We start from the raw sequence: 17,000 nt of genomic DNA on the forward strand, positions 1-17,000 counted from the left end.
GCCGTTGTTCAGATCAGAGGACTTCTTCCACCGCAGCTGCACAAATGCTTTGTGACAGTGTGACAGCTTTTTCTCGGGACAGGCCCGGGCCTCTTGCAGGCTATATGTCCCTTTAAAACAGCAGGTGCAGCCGGTTTAAACTCTCCTCTCTCCAGCAGATGTGTAAATCGTAAAAAAAAAAAAAAAAAGATAAGAGAGAAATGCTAAACTGTGAGGCCCATCCTTTCTTCAGTGTGTTTGCCTATTAAGCTCCTCCCGTCACATGTCAGTATGCATTTCCCCAGGCCGGGCCACGGACCCCAGGTATTAAAAGAGCCAGTTAGCAGGGATCAATACCTACACAATGTTCCAGTGACAGGGAGGGGCCTTCCTAGTGTTTATTGAGTGTTCCAGAGATTTCGAACATGTGGAGCAAAGCAGCTTAGAGGGGTCGTCTTCATTATCAAATTCGATCAGTGCCTCTCTTTCTCTGTCCCCCGTGATCACCTTTGACTGGTGGTGGTGGGAGGAGGGGGAAGCTGCAGGCCGGGACCCCAAAAGTGACCACATGCTGAGAGACGGAGGGCTGCATTATCTCTGAGAGGAGCAAAGGAACACTTTACTGCCCACATCGTGCATGGACTTAAAACTGACGTTGGAGTTTATCGAGTCTGTAATCGATAAGTCGTTAACAATAAATGATTGAGCTGCTACAGCTTTGCTCGTGGACCTTTGCTTCCATGGTGCAACCTGGAGCCAAGTGCTCGTAGGCTGTAAATAGCGATCACTTTCATCATCGATGTACAAAAACTGACACACTCGGATGTCTCGTTTGGTTAGATGCACAAATCAGAACTTCAAAAATATTAGTGAGAAAGATCCCAAACATACTGGCAACACAGAGGAAAAAAGGAGGGTGGATGGTTAAATGGAAAAGACTGACCTCGGGGAAAAAGAGGAACGAGAAAACATGCGCACAAATGGAGACTTTGGAGCAGGGATGTCAAAATCTTTTCACATCATGGACCAGACCAGTGCAAGACCTTTAACTAAGCATCGAATCCTGAGATGTCTTAATACAAGAACAAAAGTTCAATTTCAACAGCACATCTGGGTTTTTCATTGCTGAGGCTGCCTTGTATTTATAAAACACAAGGTTTTTATTAATATGTAGCTGCCTCCACCAGTGTGTGAATGTGAGAGTGAATGAATAGTGGCATTGTAAAGCGCTTTGGGTGCTTAGAAAAGCGCTATATAAATCCAATCCATTATTATTATTATATGCTGATTTTTCATTTATTAAATTTTTTGCTTTTACTGTGGAACCACCAAAAAACGTTCAATTGTAAATAGTTCAAATACCTGGCTTTTACACTTAACTACTTTGGTATCATATTTATTGCAACAGCAGCTGTAAAACCTATAAAAAAAATACAGTTAAAAATTCCAAATCTATGCCTTCCTTCGTATTTCTCAAAGCCTTCGAGGAGGCCGGATTGGAGTCTTTACTGGGCCACTTCGGGCCCACAAGCCTTCTGTTTGACATCCCTGTCCTAGACTACATTAAAACTTCATAAATGGTCTACACAAGCACGCTGCTCCCCCTGTTCCTCCATCAGGTCACTCACTCTCTGGACTTCTTTAGCAGCGGTTGCCTGTGTAAAGTATTCGCTCCTCATTGGTGCGTACGGGCTTCAAACTCCTTTAAAAGTGCAGCAAAATCACTATTTACACAGATTTTATTGTCACTGGGTTTAAGACCCACTGAGTTTCCCCTCTGTTGGTCTGACTTCACCCCTGCTCCCCTGTGTAGCATGCTGCGGGTGCCCTTGACCCCGGGGACACACACAGCTGCCCGTCCCTCCCTGCCTGTCTTTAATCTATAGCTCCAATTAGGAGACTGATCTTTACTGAGCCCCTTATTGATCAGCTGGTGTGGCTGCTTATTACCGTGCTCCCAGGGGCTGCAGAGGACATCACAGTAAGATAACGGGACTCGAATTGCACTTTAATTGTTGTAAAGCAGAAGTTATTCAGGTCTGCTGGATTTCTTAGTGTGTGTGAAAGTTTGCTTGTAGCTGTCATAACTCATCTCCTCACTGCCTTTTCTGAGCCGCAGTGTGTATATTTGAGCTTTTCGTGTGTGTTTGCAGCCAGGTCAATGTCACTCTAAGCCCCGAGTGTCATAGTCAGTGTCAGGCCTCAGCGTGATCCTGGCACTCACAGGGACTTAAGAGGACCGACCGACCCGCCGCCGCCGCTCTCCCAGTCCCCCCTCAGGTCAAAGGCCAGCGGGCCCTATCGATTCCCCCGAGTGTTGTGCAGAAGTCTTTAGATCCTCTGCTCTCCCTTCTTCTGCACACATGCTCCCGGACTCTTACCCCCCCTTCAAAAGGCCTCCCAATTGTATTTTGCGCGCCAATCGATCCATTCGGTGTCCGAGGGGGCCGTCCTTTAAGATAACTGACAACTACAAAGGTCCCGTCCTGACAGGCCCTTGTCAATACAAATTAGTACTATTGATAAGCAATTAAAGAAAGACTGGGCCACTATATAAAACATCTGTTAAACAGGAGGCATTAACATCTTACTGACCAAATAAAAAGAAGCAGAAGATGACGAAAAGCACGGCTCCAAAACCAAAACAAGCAGGAGGCGAGCGCACGCCTGAAATCGATCAAAAGCCGAGATCATTTACTCTAGTTTTGTTTTTTTCTGCAAAATATTTGACAGTTTGTCGGTGGGAGGCTCACAGGTTTCCCCCCTAAACTCAACTAAGATGTACCTGCACATGTGATGTGACAATAAAAGTGATTTGATTTGATTTGATTTGAGATGCACAAGTTAAAAACAGGATTTGGGACCTCACAGCTGGTTTGGAGGACCAGTCCTGATGAGACTGCACTCTCACTGGTGAAGGACCCACATTTTGAACTTTAAGGGGAGCACTGGCTGGTTTAATAAGTTATATTCAAAAGTTTTTCTCTTTGAACATTCTTGGCTTTAAACCATGGATTATGTCATTTTCTCCACACCCAAAAAGTTGTTCCTGTTAATGATTTCTAAAGCGAATATTAACCGCTACCATTAACACCTCCTAGTAAAGGCTGACTTATTAGCTTTGTCTGAATTGACTTATCCCCTGACTAACACACACAGCCTGCTGTGTGTTTGAAGCAGCGTGTGAAGTATGTACGAGCACTAATGTCATGTTTGGTGACACCGAGCAGGATGGAAACTGTAAACCGTTCACACCATCATTTTCTTATTGGGAGCAGAGCAGCAAGGTCCCTGTAATTCCCTCTGCTATGTGACAACAGTTATTAAACCTGCATAACACCTGCTCGGCGGTGAGGCTGTTGTCAGTGCCGTGACTCGGCCTTTTGTCTTCTATTCGCCGTAATCCACGCATGTGTAAGTGGATCCTCTAAGAGCAGGATAACTCCTCTTAAGTGGTCTTAAACTCTACAGGAGGGGCTGAAATCCACTAACTTCTCATTTACCTCTGCACTCCGGTCCTCGAGGCAAAAGCAGTTTTTACCTCGGTGATGGGACGGTACCCTCTCTCAGACAGCATTCACATAAACACAGATGAAATACGGCGACAGCGTCGGTTAAAGGTCACTGGGTGTTGAGAGTTTAAAGACGCTAAATGAAGCGCCTCGCTTGTGTCGATGGGTAGGTGGTGAACCCGGACGAGCCCTGCCGGCCCGCAGAAGGGGGAAATGAACCGGAGTGGGGGTGGGTGGGCAAGCGAGGGGGGCTCGTGAGTGAGTCGGTGGTGGCTGCTCTGGGATGGGGAGGGTCACACACAAGCACACTCTTTGTGTGCCTCTAATCCCCCCAGCCAACACAGCTTTGGCCAGGTTTCATCATGAAAGTGCCATGAAATAACTACTTTTTTTCTCTCCTCGCAGTAAATCTCCCCTAATCCTGCGGGCTGTGGAGACAAAGGCCTCCGGGACCTAATCCTGGAGCTTTTAGTGGGGCTGAGGGGCTGGCTGACAGAGCCTCTTCTAAATGACTTATTTCTATCGGACACTAATATAGCCTGACAGCCAAGAACAGTGAAAGGAGAAGAGGGAAAAACACAGGGAAGAGAGGAGCACAAACATTTTCACATATTTTGGAAGTCTAAGCAGTTGATTGTGTTTGAATGGGAAACAAGTGAAGTGAACCGTGGTCAACCCTCAAGTACACGGCATGGGACCAGCAGGGGGGCAGCTCAGGTGTTTTATTGTTGAGTATCAACACAAATGTGAGCAATTTTCTTACCTACAACCGATTTTTGGACTTGTTTTGCCATCAAAACATGTTTGATGCAGGTCTTTGCTTCATTTCTAAATGAACAGTCTGCGGTGCAGGACACACTCTTCAGACTGCATCAAGCATCAAGTATCCACACAGTCATTGCTGAAAACACAGACTTATTAGCCTCACTGTATCTGTCCACTTTACTGTGGAATAGGTTTAAGGGATAAACTCTATTAACTCTTTCAGCACCGTTAAATCTCTGTTTAACCTGGAAGAAGATCTCGTCTGATGAGGTTTCCTCGTTTTACTCATTGTTAACGTTGTTTTCAATCCAAGAATAAAGACTGTAGTTTGTTTTGTAGAAATGAATTTTGCATTTTGGGCTTTAAAACAAAAGAAATATCTTCCTTTTTCTTTTTCTTGGTCATTGGAGTATGAGTATACGGAGAAACCTGGATTTTTTTTTTACACTGACACAAACAGTTCTGAAACGTCTTCTCCCGTACTAAATTGTTAGGTCAGCATTCATCCCAAGAATCTGGGCTCTGATACGCTGTTGTGAAGTTTCCTAATGAGGTGTTGTCTCATTATAAAACTGTCCAGTTTGGTTTGAAATGACAAACTTGTGACAGAAAACCTGATTATAAGCTGGAGGTGAAAGAACAGGGATGCAGATAAAGTGTGATGAAGACACCAAAGAGATGCATTCTGGGACATGAGGGCATCCAGTGTTTTTGGAGCTTTGCCAGAACTGAAGTCTCAGAAATTTTGTTTTATGAGTTCTTTGCAGAAATGAGCATCAGCGTGTCTTCTTTCTAAGCCTTGACAGTCCAAACGTGACACCATGAGCTGAAAACAAAAGTGGAAATACTTCAAAGTGTTTGCTGTTAAACTAGACATGGTTTTAAAAAAGTCCACCAGAAGTGATGGCGATGAAAGTATTCTGGCTCCACACTGGTCATTTGGTGCTGGAGGACTTTATTCTTTCTGGTGATTTGATGCAGTCCTTGATTTGGTCTTGTGTCCCTGAGAGGACTTCTAATTTAGCTCAGCTGGAGCTTATAAATTGTTCTCGCAGAGTAGGGTTCAGATTAACTTCACATTGTGACAGTTCATAGGCAAAATATGGTCCCTGTTAGCAAAACAAACCCTTAGAGAAAACCCCCTCCGAGGGGGAGACTGTCAAAACCAGCGGTATGGGAGAAAGAGGGACCGAGAAGGAGAGGACAATCAAAGGCTGTTATTTTAATCTGCCCTGCCTCGGAGATTAGCCGACCACATTGTTTTAATTGTTTTAAAGGGAGGGAATGAAACGCGCTCTTATAGGGAGATCCTTGGCATAAATCTCTCAAGTTCAATAGTTTCAAAAACTTGAGCTCCTCGCATCCCCCCTCTCTCCCCTCATCCCACCTAATCCCGGCTAATACCTTTCTTTCTATTGGCTAATGGCTGAGGGGAGCCTGGGTAAACGCTTCTTAAATAGCCGTGGGTGAGAATGGTTTGGGAGAATTAAGCCCATGCCACGACAAAGAGCGCTGCTCTGCGAGGATATAAGGCCCAAATTGGACTAAAAAAACCTGGACTACCGTTTACTGGCCGACCTGTGTGCATGCGTAAAGACGCACTTGGAGCTGGATCTCACGGTTCTGCTTTGGATTCGAGTATCAGGTAAAAACACGCACACTTTTAAAACTTAAATAAAAGAAAGGAGGAGATTTGAGTAACGTCTTAACCCGGATAGCAACTTACTATTCTAGTTTAGCTTCCTGGCTGCGTGATGATATCACTGAATTTACGAACTAAGACTTTTGAGCTCTAAACTGCGAGTTAAACGGCAGTCAAAACAGAAATAGCTCTAAAGCAGAAGCAGAAGTGATAACCCACGAGTGCAGACGTGATCCTAGATCCGTTCACACTGATATCACTATTATCGAAAGAGGCAATTATACCGTTTTATCTACTTTGACCCGTTTACGCACAGAACTTCAGATTCTGTTACACCAGCGTAAATAATGACGTCATTTCAGAGAAATCAGTGGAGTTTATATCAATAGAGTTTATGCTCATTCTCGCTCAGATTTTATTACAATAAAAAAATAATATGGTCTTTTATTAATTTATAATAAGACAAGTGTCACCGTGTTCCCATTTAATTAGTAGTTAATTCGTTTGGAGAGGAGCTGGCGGTGATGTGGAGACTTAAACTCTGGATTTTCGATTAATCTTAACTTCGCTTCGGTGGGCAGTTATTGTATCGATACCACAGTAAAGGGGAAAAACGCACAATCTTGAAGGTAATGAAGTCTCTCTGTTTCTTCAGGTTCAGCATGAACTCCTTGAATTTCTGCGGGACGTCCAGCGGCGGCGTGTACCCCTTCCACGGAGTTAACTCCGTGCTGGTGGACCTGCGCCACCAGATGGCGGAGCAATACCACGCATACTCTGCAGCAGGTCCCACAGTGCACACACTCACTGTGGCGGAGAGGCTGGCAGGTGGGTCAGTCACCACGGTGGGATTACTTTTTTCTTTTTCTCACAATGTACATTAATCTTTTACAGCACAGCATATATCAATAACTACAGTTACTTTCAGATTAATAACACAAATTATGACCGATATTGAGCCTCAGGGAAGCAGTCTCGTTGCTGCATGATTATAATGTAATCTTTATAATGTAATATTTACACAAACATCAATATAAGTATATTTTATAGTGCTATTTGTTTAAATATTTGTACAGTGTGAGAAAAAGATATGTTTGTCCAGTACAGAAAACACAGTGAATTCCATCCCAAACTCATAGTGACCCATTTAAACATGGTGCTTAAGAATTATTCCTGGTTTAAGTGACTGTTGTTGTCCTTTTGATATTGTTGACATTTTTGTTGATCCTCTGTAAGTTGCTGAAAACGTGCCTGAAGTGATGTGCTGCTCCCATTTTCTTCCTGCCAGAGCTCATCCTCGAGGCTCGCTATGGCAACCAGCAGAAGCAGCGCCGCAGCCGCACTGCATTCACAGTGTCGCAGCTGCAGGCTCTGGAGAAAGCCTTCCAGCAGACGCAGTACCCAGATGTTGGCATGAGAGAGAGGCTGGCTGTTTGTATAAACCTGCCCGAGGCTCGCATTCAGGTGAGAGCACACCTCAAGTATAATCTTAAAATAAAAATGCATGTTTAACTTTGAGGGTCACTGCATTAAGCTTTAATAGTGTTAAAACACCTCACTTATTTGTGGCGCATCGGTCGTCCTGTCTTCCTCATCCAGGTGTGGTTCAAGAACAGGAGGGCAAAGTTTCGTAAAGGTCAACGATGCTCCCCTCTGTCCAGAGACCAGAGTCTGGAGGAAGCTCCACATCACAGCAAAGCAGGACACGAGGACATCAAGGCTAGAGACAAACAGGACATCACCTTATCATGCGGTGACAGGAGCATCCCATCAGCGCCTCCTCCTCCTGATGTGACCAAAAGCAGGGATTTAGACTCTGACACCTCACAGTGCCCCCTACGACTTCCCTCTCCTCCGCTTTTCCCCTTCATGGCAGGAGAGTGTTATAGTCACACACCTCACCAGCCAGTTGTAGGAGTGCTGTCCACTGAGCTCGCCTTCCCTCCGGTGTTCTGGCCCGTCATACAGCAGCACAGCTCCACCCTCAGGATTCCTACATTGTCACTTACAAAAAACTGTAGCGTCTCCCTTCAGACTCCTTGCTCTAGTAAAGCAGTGCAACATCCGCATCTGGGGCTGTAAGTGATGTGGACCCCTGAAGCAGTCCTGTGAGAGACAAACCTGAAACCTGCTGAAAGTATATGTTTATATTCTGTGAGTTTCACCTGTCTGCATAAACGGATGTAACACTCTGTACTTTCACAGTTCATTTTTCCTAATCTGCTCAGCGCTATATAGCTTGTTACACTGCTAAGTACTAGGATTAGGGGTAGACAATTAAAAAACATAGCAAAAGCATTTGGGAAAAGTCATTTTGTAACTGAGCACTGAAGCATAGAAATGTTAAATAAAATCACTGGCACCTGCTCTTTCTATTATTTATTTTAGACTCAGAGTTCTCTTTCAAGAGAGGATTATGGTATAGACCATAGCCAGGAAAACAGTGGAACTGTTGGAAATGAAGTGTGAGCAGCTTGGAAAGAAAAGCAACTGGACTTCTTTAAGCTCTTTCTGAACTAAAGAAGATTCACAGCTGAGAAGTGAAACGTCTTCAGGAAACTTAAAGAAGTCCAGTCGCTTTTCTTTCCAAGCACCTTAGACTACAATGGCCTGGGTGACTGAGAACCTACTCAGACATTTTGGAAAGGAAGTTAAAACTCTGATATTTCCAGTGGTATTTAAAAAAGAAAAGAAAAAAAGAAGCAAGTACAAATACCAGCTCACTTTGAGGTATTCGTACTGTGAGGATTTTATGTAACTTTTAACTTCTGATCCAAGATTTTCAGCACTTTTCACTCCACTACCTTTACTAGACAGTTTCAGTCACTTACATGTAAATTATCCCATAATTCAGGAAATATGTTGTAATTATTGTAAACTGTTGTAAATTGTACATACAGTTAGTAAAATTGTATATTTGTCTTTTTTTCATTAAAATATTTTAAAATCTAAGTGATGTTTGACATGAATTAATTATTAATAACAATAATTAGTACCAATTATCATTATTATTATTACCATTGCGTTATTGCCTCAGTCACAACGGACTGAATAGCTTGAAGGACTTTTACAACCTAATGTATGCTTCAACTATATGCTCCCTGTTTATCTGTAAAGGAGTATTTTTACAGACTGTAAAAGGGTTAGTACTACACTGTAAATTACAGTGTAGTATCAGTACTAGTACGTTTTAAAAGGACGGTAGTAGTAGATGTTCGCCGGGCTGAGCAGCTCTACACTTGCAGCATGTTAGTTTCAGTTTTACCGGTGGTGCACATGTGTCAATCAAAAGCAACCGGTCTGGTCTGGAGCACGTAGTCGGGGAGCTACGATCGCCTGATGTTTCTGGTTATTCACCAAAGCGGTTGCGCCGGTTTTCCAGCGTAGCGCCGTGTGGCGTGAGCCCGGGTGACGCTGTGCAGTTAAGGGAGGCTTAAAGAGACAACAGTGAAATCATAGCAACTTGAGGATAAGAGGCACCAGACGAGGAAGATAGCGACGAACGCAGAACCATGACTTCGACTGCGTTTCGATAGCTAACATTTAAAGGTAACCATTCTTCCGTGACAGGGCTTCATTCCCAGCGGCTGTTTTTCAAAAAGCCGCAACGCAGTTTATTAACGTGCCTGGCGTGCTAGCTTGCTAAATGACTAGCTTGAGAGCTAAGCGGTAAGAGATCCCGGGCTGCCGTTGGTGTGCATTCGCTTGTTTAGGATTAAGGAGTTGCCCGGCAGTGGTCCGGGTAATGGCTGTAGCTGTTATCTGAACTAACATAAAAGCGACATTATGAGGTGACTCAAAGATATATATATATATATATATATATATATATATATATATATATATATATATATATATATATATATATATATATATATAGTTATATTATAGTATTTTTTTCAGTCGATAATATTTGTAACAGCCTCGCTTGGGACGTTATTTTTCGGTTATTAAGCATTTACTAACTAGCCACGTATATGTAGCTCAGGAAATGTCAGTCAATGAATATTTGATTCTCTGTAAGGCTTCGACTTATTTAATTTGAATGTGTTTGCTAACAGGTAGCCCGTGTTGTTGTGATACTGTGTTGTTAACAAATTGGCTAGCGTTACATCGTCGGCTGGGTTTTTTTTTTTTTTTTTAAAGCAGACGTTGGGCCAAGAGGATCGGTGTTTTTGGCAGGTACGAGCTAGGTTACCTTAATTCAACTGTGTGACATGTTGGCTTAACTACAACTTGAAATTAAATGTTTACATTCACTTACCGTTAATTCTTAATTAAATAGTCAAGCTAGCTACGACTGAAGGATGTCAAGCTAACTCGGGCTTCCTAGCCAGCGCTACGATAGCTTTAGAGTATCTGGCCTTGCCCGCCGAGCCAGCAAGTGTAATGTTACAGAGCCTTTCTTAAAGCTCATACCGACGGTATTCACTTTTTTAAAACGGCGTTTTCCATCTATCGTTCTTTATGGGGAAACAAATCGGCTAACAAGTATAGAAAGCGAGTCTTTGGGTTGTCCGAAACTAACGCTAAATGACAGCTGTTAAGACAGTAGCAACTTAGCAACTAGCTATCATTAACCTAAGCTAAAAAAGGAAGGTAAGTGACGAGGGAAAATTTGCCATTCCGGTTTGGTTACCGCTGCTCATTTGCATTTTGGGGTATTTTCTGTGGGTGTTTGTGTTCGTATTTACACGGTTTGAAACGGTCCTGCTAATGTTATTGCTAGTTAGCTTTATGAAACTGGCCTTAGGGACATTATCTGGCTTAGGGAGGTTTCTTTTGGAGGGGGATCATTCATAAATGGACTGTCTTTGTGCTTCCAAATACCTTCTCGATACGTGAAATATGTCGCTGTTCGCTTTGCATGTTTTTAACAACTCTATAGTTATGTCAAATAGCTGTCATGGGAAAAACAATGCACCACTTCCTTAAATGGGACAGACTGAAAACATGGGCAGCCTACGGAAAGTTAACCAAGACAGCAAGATACTGAGGTCATTGGTGTTTTTCAGAAATATTCCCATACTTGCCCAATGTCCTTACATCATGTTGTTATTTTTAAATGTGTTGATAGTGTATTGGCCTCCGGCAGCTTGAAAAATGAAGTGCCTCGCATAATGCACTCTACCATTCCAGGAGCTGCTGTCATCTTTTGGCATGCACAAGCTGATAAGTTTTACTCCGTCACATAGTGTTCATCTTATCTCGTGACCGGCAAGGTTAGTTTCGCCACAATTCCTGTAGTAAGTGTCACCATATGCAAAGCAACCTAGGTATATATATATAATATAGTGCTTTGTTTTTCTCATTGTAGTCTTTGGAATGAATTCTGCATTGGCCAGAGTCACTTTGACAAATGTGTCGTTGTAGTAAAGACGTATTTAAACACAAAAAATTACTTGCTCATCCCTAGCAAACTTCTAGCTGATGATACTGTGTTTTTTATCTTGTGATGGTCAGACACGGCTGAGCTAGCTGTGGACTAGACTGTTTCTGAATCTTTCCAATAATGTTGTCCAGTGATGCAAATGTTGTGATTAGATGAAGCATTACAGCAGTCATTGATCTGTGTAAGTGCCTTTCCATAGGAAAGAGTAGCTGCCCCAAGCTAGCGCCTGCATTACCTGCTCTCTTCAGCAACATCTTAGATCATGGACATGACGGAGTGGCTCTGTGCAGAGACGCCTGCGTGTGGTTGTGAAAGACGACAACAAGATGGTTATTTAGCAGTATTAGCTATGTTGGTCTTCATTATAAACACACAGCACATTGTTACATGGTTTCTTTTAGAATATTTTATCTGTAATTTCTCATGTCTGAGGTCAACAGTTCTCCTCGTATTGATTCCTTTATTGAATTTGCTTTGCGTCAGTCTGCATAAAGATCTCATTTCAGCCGTAGTAAGGAACAGCCACTGTAGACATAATGTGATACTCATGCAAAAGGCTTGAATTTGTTTGTTTTTTTCCCTGTCGAAAATGTTAATTTCATAAAGGCCCAAGTGTTGCTGGAACAAGTTGTGATTAATTTGCTAAATTTACCAGCATTTTTACCATTTTTAATTGTTTTGTAGATGGTTTGTAAAGTTATGGCAGGTACCTGCCATTGCAGAGCTTTTATTTCTGCAATTACAGTCCAAATTGTCCATCTCCAAACAAGCTAATTTCAGTTGTAAGCGTGAGTAATGATTGGGTTGTGTGTAAATGATGGCCTGGGCTCTTAGTCGAGACAATACCAAAATACATCACAACCTATGGACTGATTTCTGGCCATGTTTTTCTTTTTCAGATAACAAACCAACATCACCCCAGACTGTTCGTTCCTGCTGTCAGTGTAATTCCGGGTTGCCCGCTAAGCTGTGGCCCTGCATCATGGAGAGCGTCCAAAGTGTCACTGAAGGCTGACCAGAAGGAATGAGGCACTCCAGGAGATGTTCCCAAGTGGCCTTGTGGATGCAGTAGTTGCGTTTCCGAGTGCTTTTTTATGACTAGTGTTGCATGTGTGTCTTTGGACACATCCTAACATCACCTGCCTATTTGTCAGGCGGGGACATGATGCTCTGAGACTGGAGTGGAGAAACGCACAACAAAGAAGCCCCTCTGGTAAACGAAGAAAAAGGGAAAAAGCTGTCCAATAGACACACGGGTCCATTCGGCTGCAGTTTTGGCTCATTTAAGTGTCTTCTGAACCGCTTCGCATTTTAACAGCAACACCTTTCCTCTGTCCTGTGAGGCGTCTCCCCCCCCCCTCCCTAAAACAGTCTCCATTGTCATTGGAGTTTCTATGGTTTGCATGGCTGGAAAATAACCGTGGAGAGGCCAGGGTATCACAAGCTTATGGATTTTGACAAGAGAGGGGGCAAGGGAGAGACAGAGGAAGGGAAAAAGATGTCTAAGACAACAAGCAGCAGGCCTGGACATGGGGGCAGGAGTACAGGGAGCAATTCTGGAGTTCTTATGGTTGGTCCAAACTTCCGCGTGGGTAAAAAAATTGGCTGTGGAAACTTTGGAGAACTGCGGCTGGGAAAAAATCTCTATACTAACGAATATGTGGCCATTAAGTTGGTAAGTATCTCTTGAACTATCTCTTGAAATTGAAAACAAAAACCTACTGTTCCAGGTGTCCTCAAATAACTTATTCTGATAAATCTCTATTGTGAAAAGTTATTATCTTAATTACAGCCCAGTTTCATTGTGCACTTGACTGTTTGAGAGTGAGATACACAGGAAGTAAATAAGAACAATCAGACGGGGCCCTTTTCCCACGACCTGCTCTTGTATGCTTTTGAGTCAGCTGTCCTCTGGATGAGGTGAAGAAACTGCGACTGAAAGAACATTTTTCTTAAGTGCATTTCAGTGTTTGTTTGTTTCTTTAGTAACCTTTGTCACTTCATGCACAGTAGCAATTCTTGTAAAGATCATTTTTACACTTCCTTCCCTTTCACCAATTTCTTCGTCATTAGAATAATGTTAATTCATTTGTAGGCCCTTATTAAATAATCCCACACAGGCCTTAAGCTCAGTCAGTAGTGTACTTGCTTTGTGTCAGCATGAGCGGTGTTTTTTTTTTTTCCCCAGCGGCACTGGTTTAGTAGCTTTCAAACAGACTGTGAAAACCACATGAAATGTCAAGGCCTGTTTGTTTTCTGATTGCTTGATTCTGGGGCAGCCTGTGACAGCTCAGCCATTTCCTCAGCACTTCAACTTTTCTCTTCACCATAAATTTGTTGCCACTTGTACCACTTTGATGTTTGAAATCTGTTTTTCCCCTGAAATTTGGTCAGTCTAGAAGAAGAGGTCTAACTCCCATTCTAAGTAGGTGTTAATACTGTTGGGGCTAGGCATATGATTTATATATGATTAACGTTAACGTTTCTGTCTCTGAGGGAGGTCGTTATCGCTGAATAGGTATTAACTAAAGGTTGTGCTAACCACTAGAAGGCAGAGGTTAGCAAACAGCTGTAATTGCAGTCCTCCTCTTGTCTGAAGTCTTTAATTGTGCTTGGTGCCTCTCCCCCTCTGCCTGTGAACCCTCCCATCTGTTTGGGTATTTTTATCCCCATGGTGTCCAGCTATATCTGGATCTGGCATTAGGGCTGTAACACCACTATGTGGATCTCGTGGCTACTGGACCCAACATCTCCGACTGTAAAATAACAACAGGGTGAAGTCTGCCAAAGGGCTCATCAGACCCGACTTGACTCTGTAGACTCGGGGTTATTAAGGACTTTTTTTGTTTTGTTGTTGATGTGTATTTTCATGTTGTTTTTAGAGTTAAAATTACGACTTCTGTTGCTTCCTTTCAGGTTCACTATCGTTATCTTTTGTAGGCGTACATTTTCAGCATCAGTGTTATTACTGGGCTTTTATTTATCTGATATTTTAGAAAGACACAGAAAAACAGCAACATGTAACAGTAAAATTACAGTTGATGTTTTGTGTTTGCACATGTGTAGCTTTGGGTGAGTTTGTTGGCAGGTTGTGTACGTATGGGTATAGAAGAAAGGACAGACACGGGAAAGAAAATTCAGTGAATACATAAAAAAAAATAAAAAAAATAAAACGCACACACACACTGCTGTTTCGTGGCATCTTAGGTTCATTCCCAGAGATGGGAATACCCTAATAGTAGAGCCAGGATGGGTCAGGACACTTAACAGCTGGCACAGCTCTGGGCATTACTGGCGTTGACATGAAGAAGGCTTCTCCCTTCACCCAGACTGCAGATAGTTCCCCGTCCACTTGTTTCTGTCTGTCCCTGATCTCACAGCTCTCCGGGGTAACCCCGTGAGTGTCACTGCCTGTCAAGTAGGGTATCTGATTTGTCAGAGGCTGTTGCTGAGCATTTCCTGACAGACTAAAACAAATAACAGTCCTGTTATCTATGAACATAAGTTAGACATGAGTTGAATATTGTCGTTTTATCACAGATTTCATTGATCACTGTAAAAATGACAAAATCAGAAAATATGCTGTTTGTTACATGTATCAATCTGTCAATCAGTTCTCAAACAGTTCACTAATTGTTTAGTATATACAGTGGGGCAAAAAAGTATTTAGTCAGCCACCGATTGTGCAAGTTCCCCCACCTAAAATGATGACAGAGGTCAGTAATTTGCACCAGAGGTACACTTCAACTGTGAGAGACAGAATGTGAAAAAAAATCCATGAATCCACATGGTAGGATTTGTAAAGAATTTATTCGTAAATCAGGGTGGAAAATAAGTATTTGGTCAATAACAAAAATACAACTCAATACTTTGTAACATAACCTTTGTTGGCAATAACAGAGGTCAAACGTTTACTATAGGTCTTTACCAGGTTTGCACACACAGTAGCTGGTATTTTGGCCCATTCCTCCATGCAGATCTTCTCGAGAGCAGTGATGTTTTGGGGCTGTCGCCGAGCAACACGGACTTTCAACTCCCGCCACAGATTTTCTATGGGGTTGAGGTCTGGAGACTGGCTAGGCCACTCCAGGACTTTCAAATGCTTCTTATGGAGCCACTCCTTTGTTGCCCGGGCGGTGTGTTTTGGATCATTGTCATGTTGGAAGACCCAGCCTCGTTTCATCTTCAAAGTTCTCACTGATGGAAGGAGGTTTTGGCTCAAAATCTCACGATACATGGCCCCATTCATTCTGTCCTTAACACGGATCAGTCGTCCTGTCCCCTTGGCAGAAAAACAGCCCCATAGCATGATGTTTCCACCCCCATGCTTCACAGTAGGTATGGTGTTCTTGGGATGCAACTCAGTATTCTTCTTCCTCCAAACACGACGAGTTGAGTTTATAGCAAAAAGTTCTACTTTGGTTTCATCTGACCACATGACATTCTCCCAATCCTCTGCTGTATCATCCATGTGCTCTCTGGCAAACTTCAGACGGGCCTGGACATGCACTGGCTTCAGCAGCGGAACACGTCTGGCACTGCGGGATTTGATTCCCTGCCGTTGTAGTGTGTTACTGATGGTGACCTTTGTTACTTTGGTCCCAGCTCTCTGCAGGTCATTCACCAGGTCCCCCCGTGTGGTTCTGGGATCTTTGCTCACCGTTCTCATGATCATTTTGACCCCACGGGATGAGATCTTGCGTGGAGCCCCAGATCGAGGGAGATTATCAGTGGTCTTGTATGTCTTCCATTTTCTGATGATTGCTCCCACAGTTGATTTTTTCACACCAAGCTGCTTGCCTATTGTAGATTCACTCTTCCCAGTCTGGTGCAGGTCTACAATACTTTTCCTGGTGTCCTTCAAAAGCTCTTTGGTCTTGGCCATGGCGGAGTTTGGAGTCTGACTGTTTGAGGCTGTGGACAGGTGTCTTTTATACAGATGATGAGTTCAAACAGGTGCCATTCATACAGGTAACGAGTGGGGGACAGAAAAGCGTCTTACAGAAGACGTTACAGGTCTGTGAGAGCCAGAGATTTTCCTTGTTTGAGGTGACCAAATACTTATTTTCCACCCTGATTTACAAATAAATTCTTTACAAATCCTACCATGTGAATTCATGGATTTTTTTTTCACATTCTGTCTCTCACAGTTGAAGTGTACCTCTGGTGCAAATTACTGACCTCTGTCATCATTTTAGGTGGGGGAACTTGCACAATCGGTGGCTGACTAAATACTTTTTTGCCCCACTGTAAATGTCACATGAAACATATCAGATGTTCTCATGCTGCTTGTTTACTGAGCCTCTGACTTAGTAACACAAATGTTACTAAATATGTGTTTAAAAAAACAGTAGAAATTTTTTTGCATTTGAATGGTATGAAAAAAAGATTAAAGTTTGCTTATTCTGCTTTGCTAAGTACTCCTTGCAGGTCTATTATAGACTTTAATATAGACTAGAGCCTGATTTAATGGTGCATTTTGGACAACATCTCTTGGAGAAACTCTGATGTACAGTAATGAGTAGATGAGAAAACGAAGACAGAGGGAGAGTGTGTAATATAAATTTCTTTATGCCCGGTCAAGTGAAGATTGTTGTTTTACCAAGAAACTAATAAAACTATTTTCTTGGGATAACAAATGTAATCTGGTTGACGAAAGTAGTTTTTAATCTGCTTTGTTGTAACAACCAATTTTAAATGCTAAGCTCTG

At 42.7% G+C, this 17,000-nt stretch overlaps 2 protein-coding genes across 6 annotated transcripts in view; both read left to right on the top strand.

Annotated features, from left to right (window-relative positions):
* Nucleotides 1–5,674: 5,674 nt before the first annotated feature.
* dmbx2 (diencephalon/mesencephalon homeobox 2) lies at nucleotides 5,675–8,850 on the top strand. The gene is made up of 4 exons (XM_026148123.2): nucleotides 5,675–5,901; nucleotides 6,554–6,726; nucleotides 7,187–7,362; nucleotides 7,498–8,850. Exons 1-4 carry the CDS (start codon nucleotides 5,843–5,845, stop codon nucleotides 7,978–7,980), a joined length of 891 nt encoding a protein of 296 aa, XP_026003908.2. The 5' UTR covers nucleotides 5,675–5,842; the 3' UTR covers nucleotides 7,981–8,850.
* A 213-nt stretch (nucleotides 8,851–9,063) lies between these two features.
* Nucleotides 9,064–17,000, top strand: part of csnk1g2b (casein kinase 1, gamma 2b) — a 39,826-nt gene continuing 31,889 nt past the window's right edge. For 4 of the 5 annotated variants that reach the window (XM_026148115.2, XM_026148120.2, XM_026148119.2 and 1 more), the window contains exons 1-2: nucleotides 9,064–9,447; nucleotides 12,190–12,965. In XM_026148115.2, the coding sequence (XP_026003900.1) occupies nucleotides 12,738–12,965 (228 nt within the window). In that variant the 5' untranslated portion in view covers nucleotides 9,064–9,447; nucleotides 12,190–12,737. Of the gene's footprint in view, nucleotides 9,448–9,942; nucleotides 10,081–12,189; nucleotides 12,966–17,000 lie in introns of those variants that run through there. The other variant, XM_026148116.2, reaches the window with a different exon arrangement.

The sequence above is a fragment of the Astatotilapia calliptera genome, chromosome 17, assembly GCF_964374335.1.
Source record: "Astatotilapia calliptera chromosome 17, fAstCal68.1, whole genome shotgun sequence".
NCBI classification, from domain to species: domain Eukaryota; kingdom Metazoa; phylum Chordata; class Actinopteri; order Cichliformes; family Cichlidae; genus Astatotilapia; species Astatotilapia calliptera.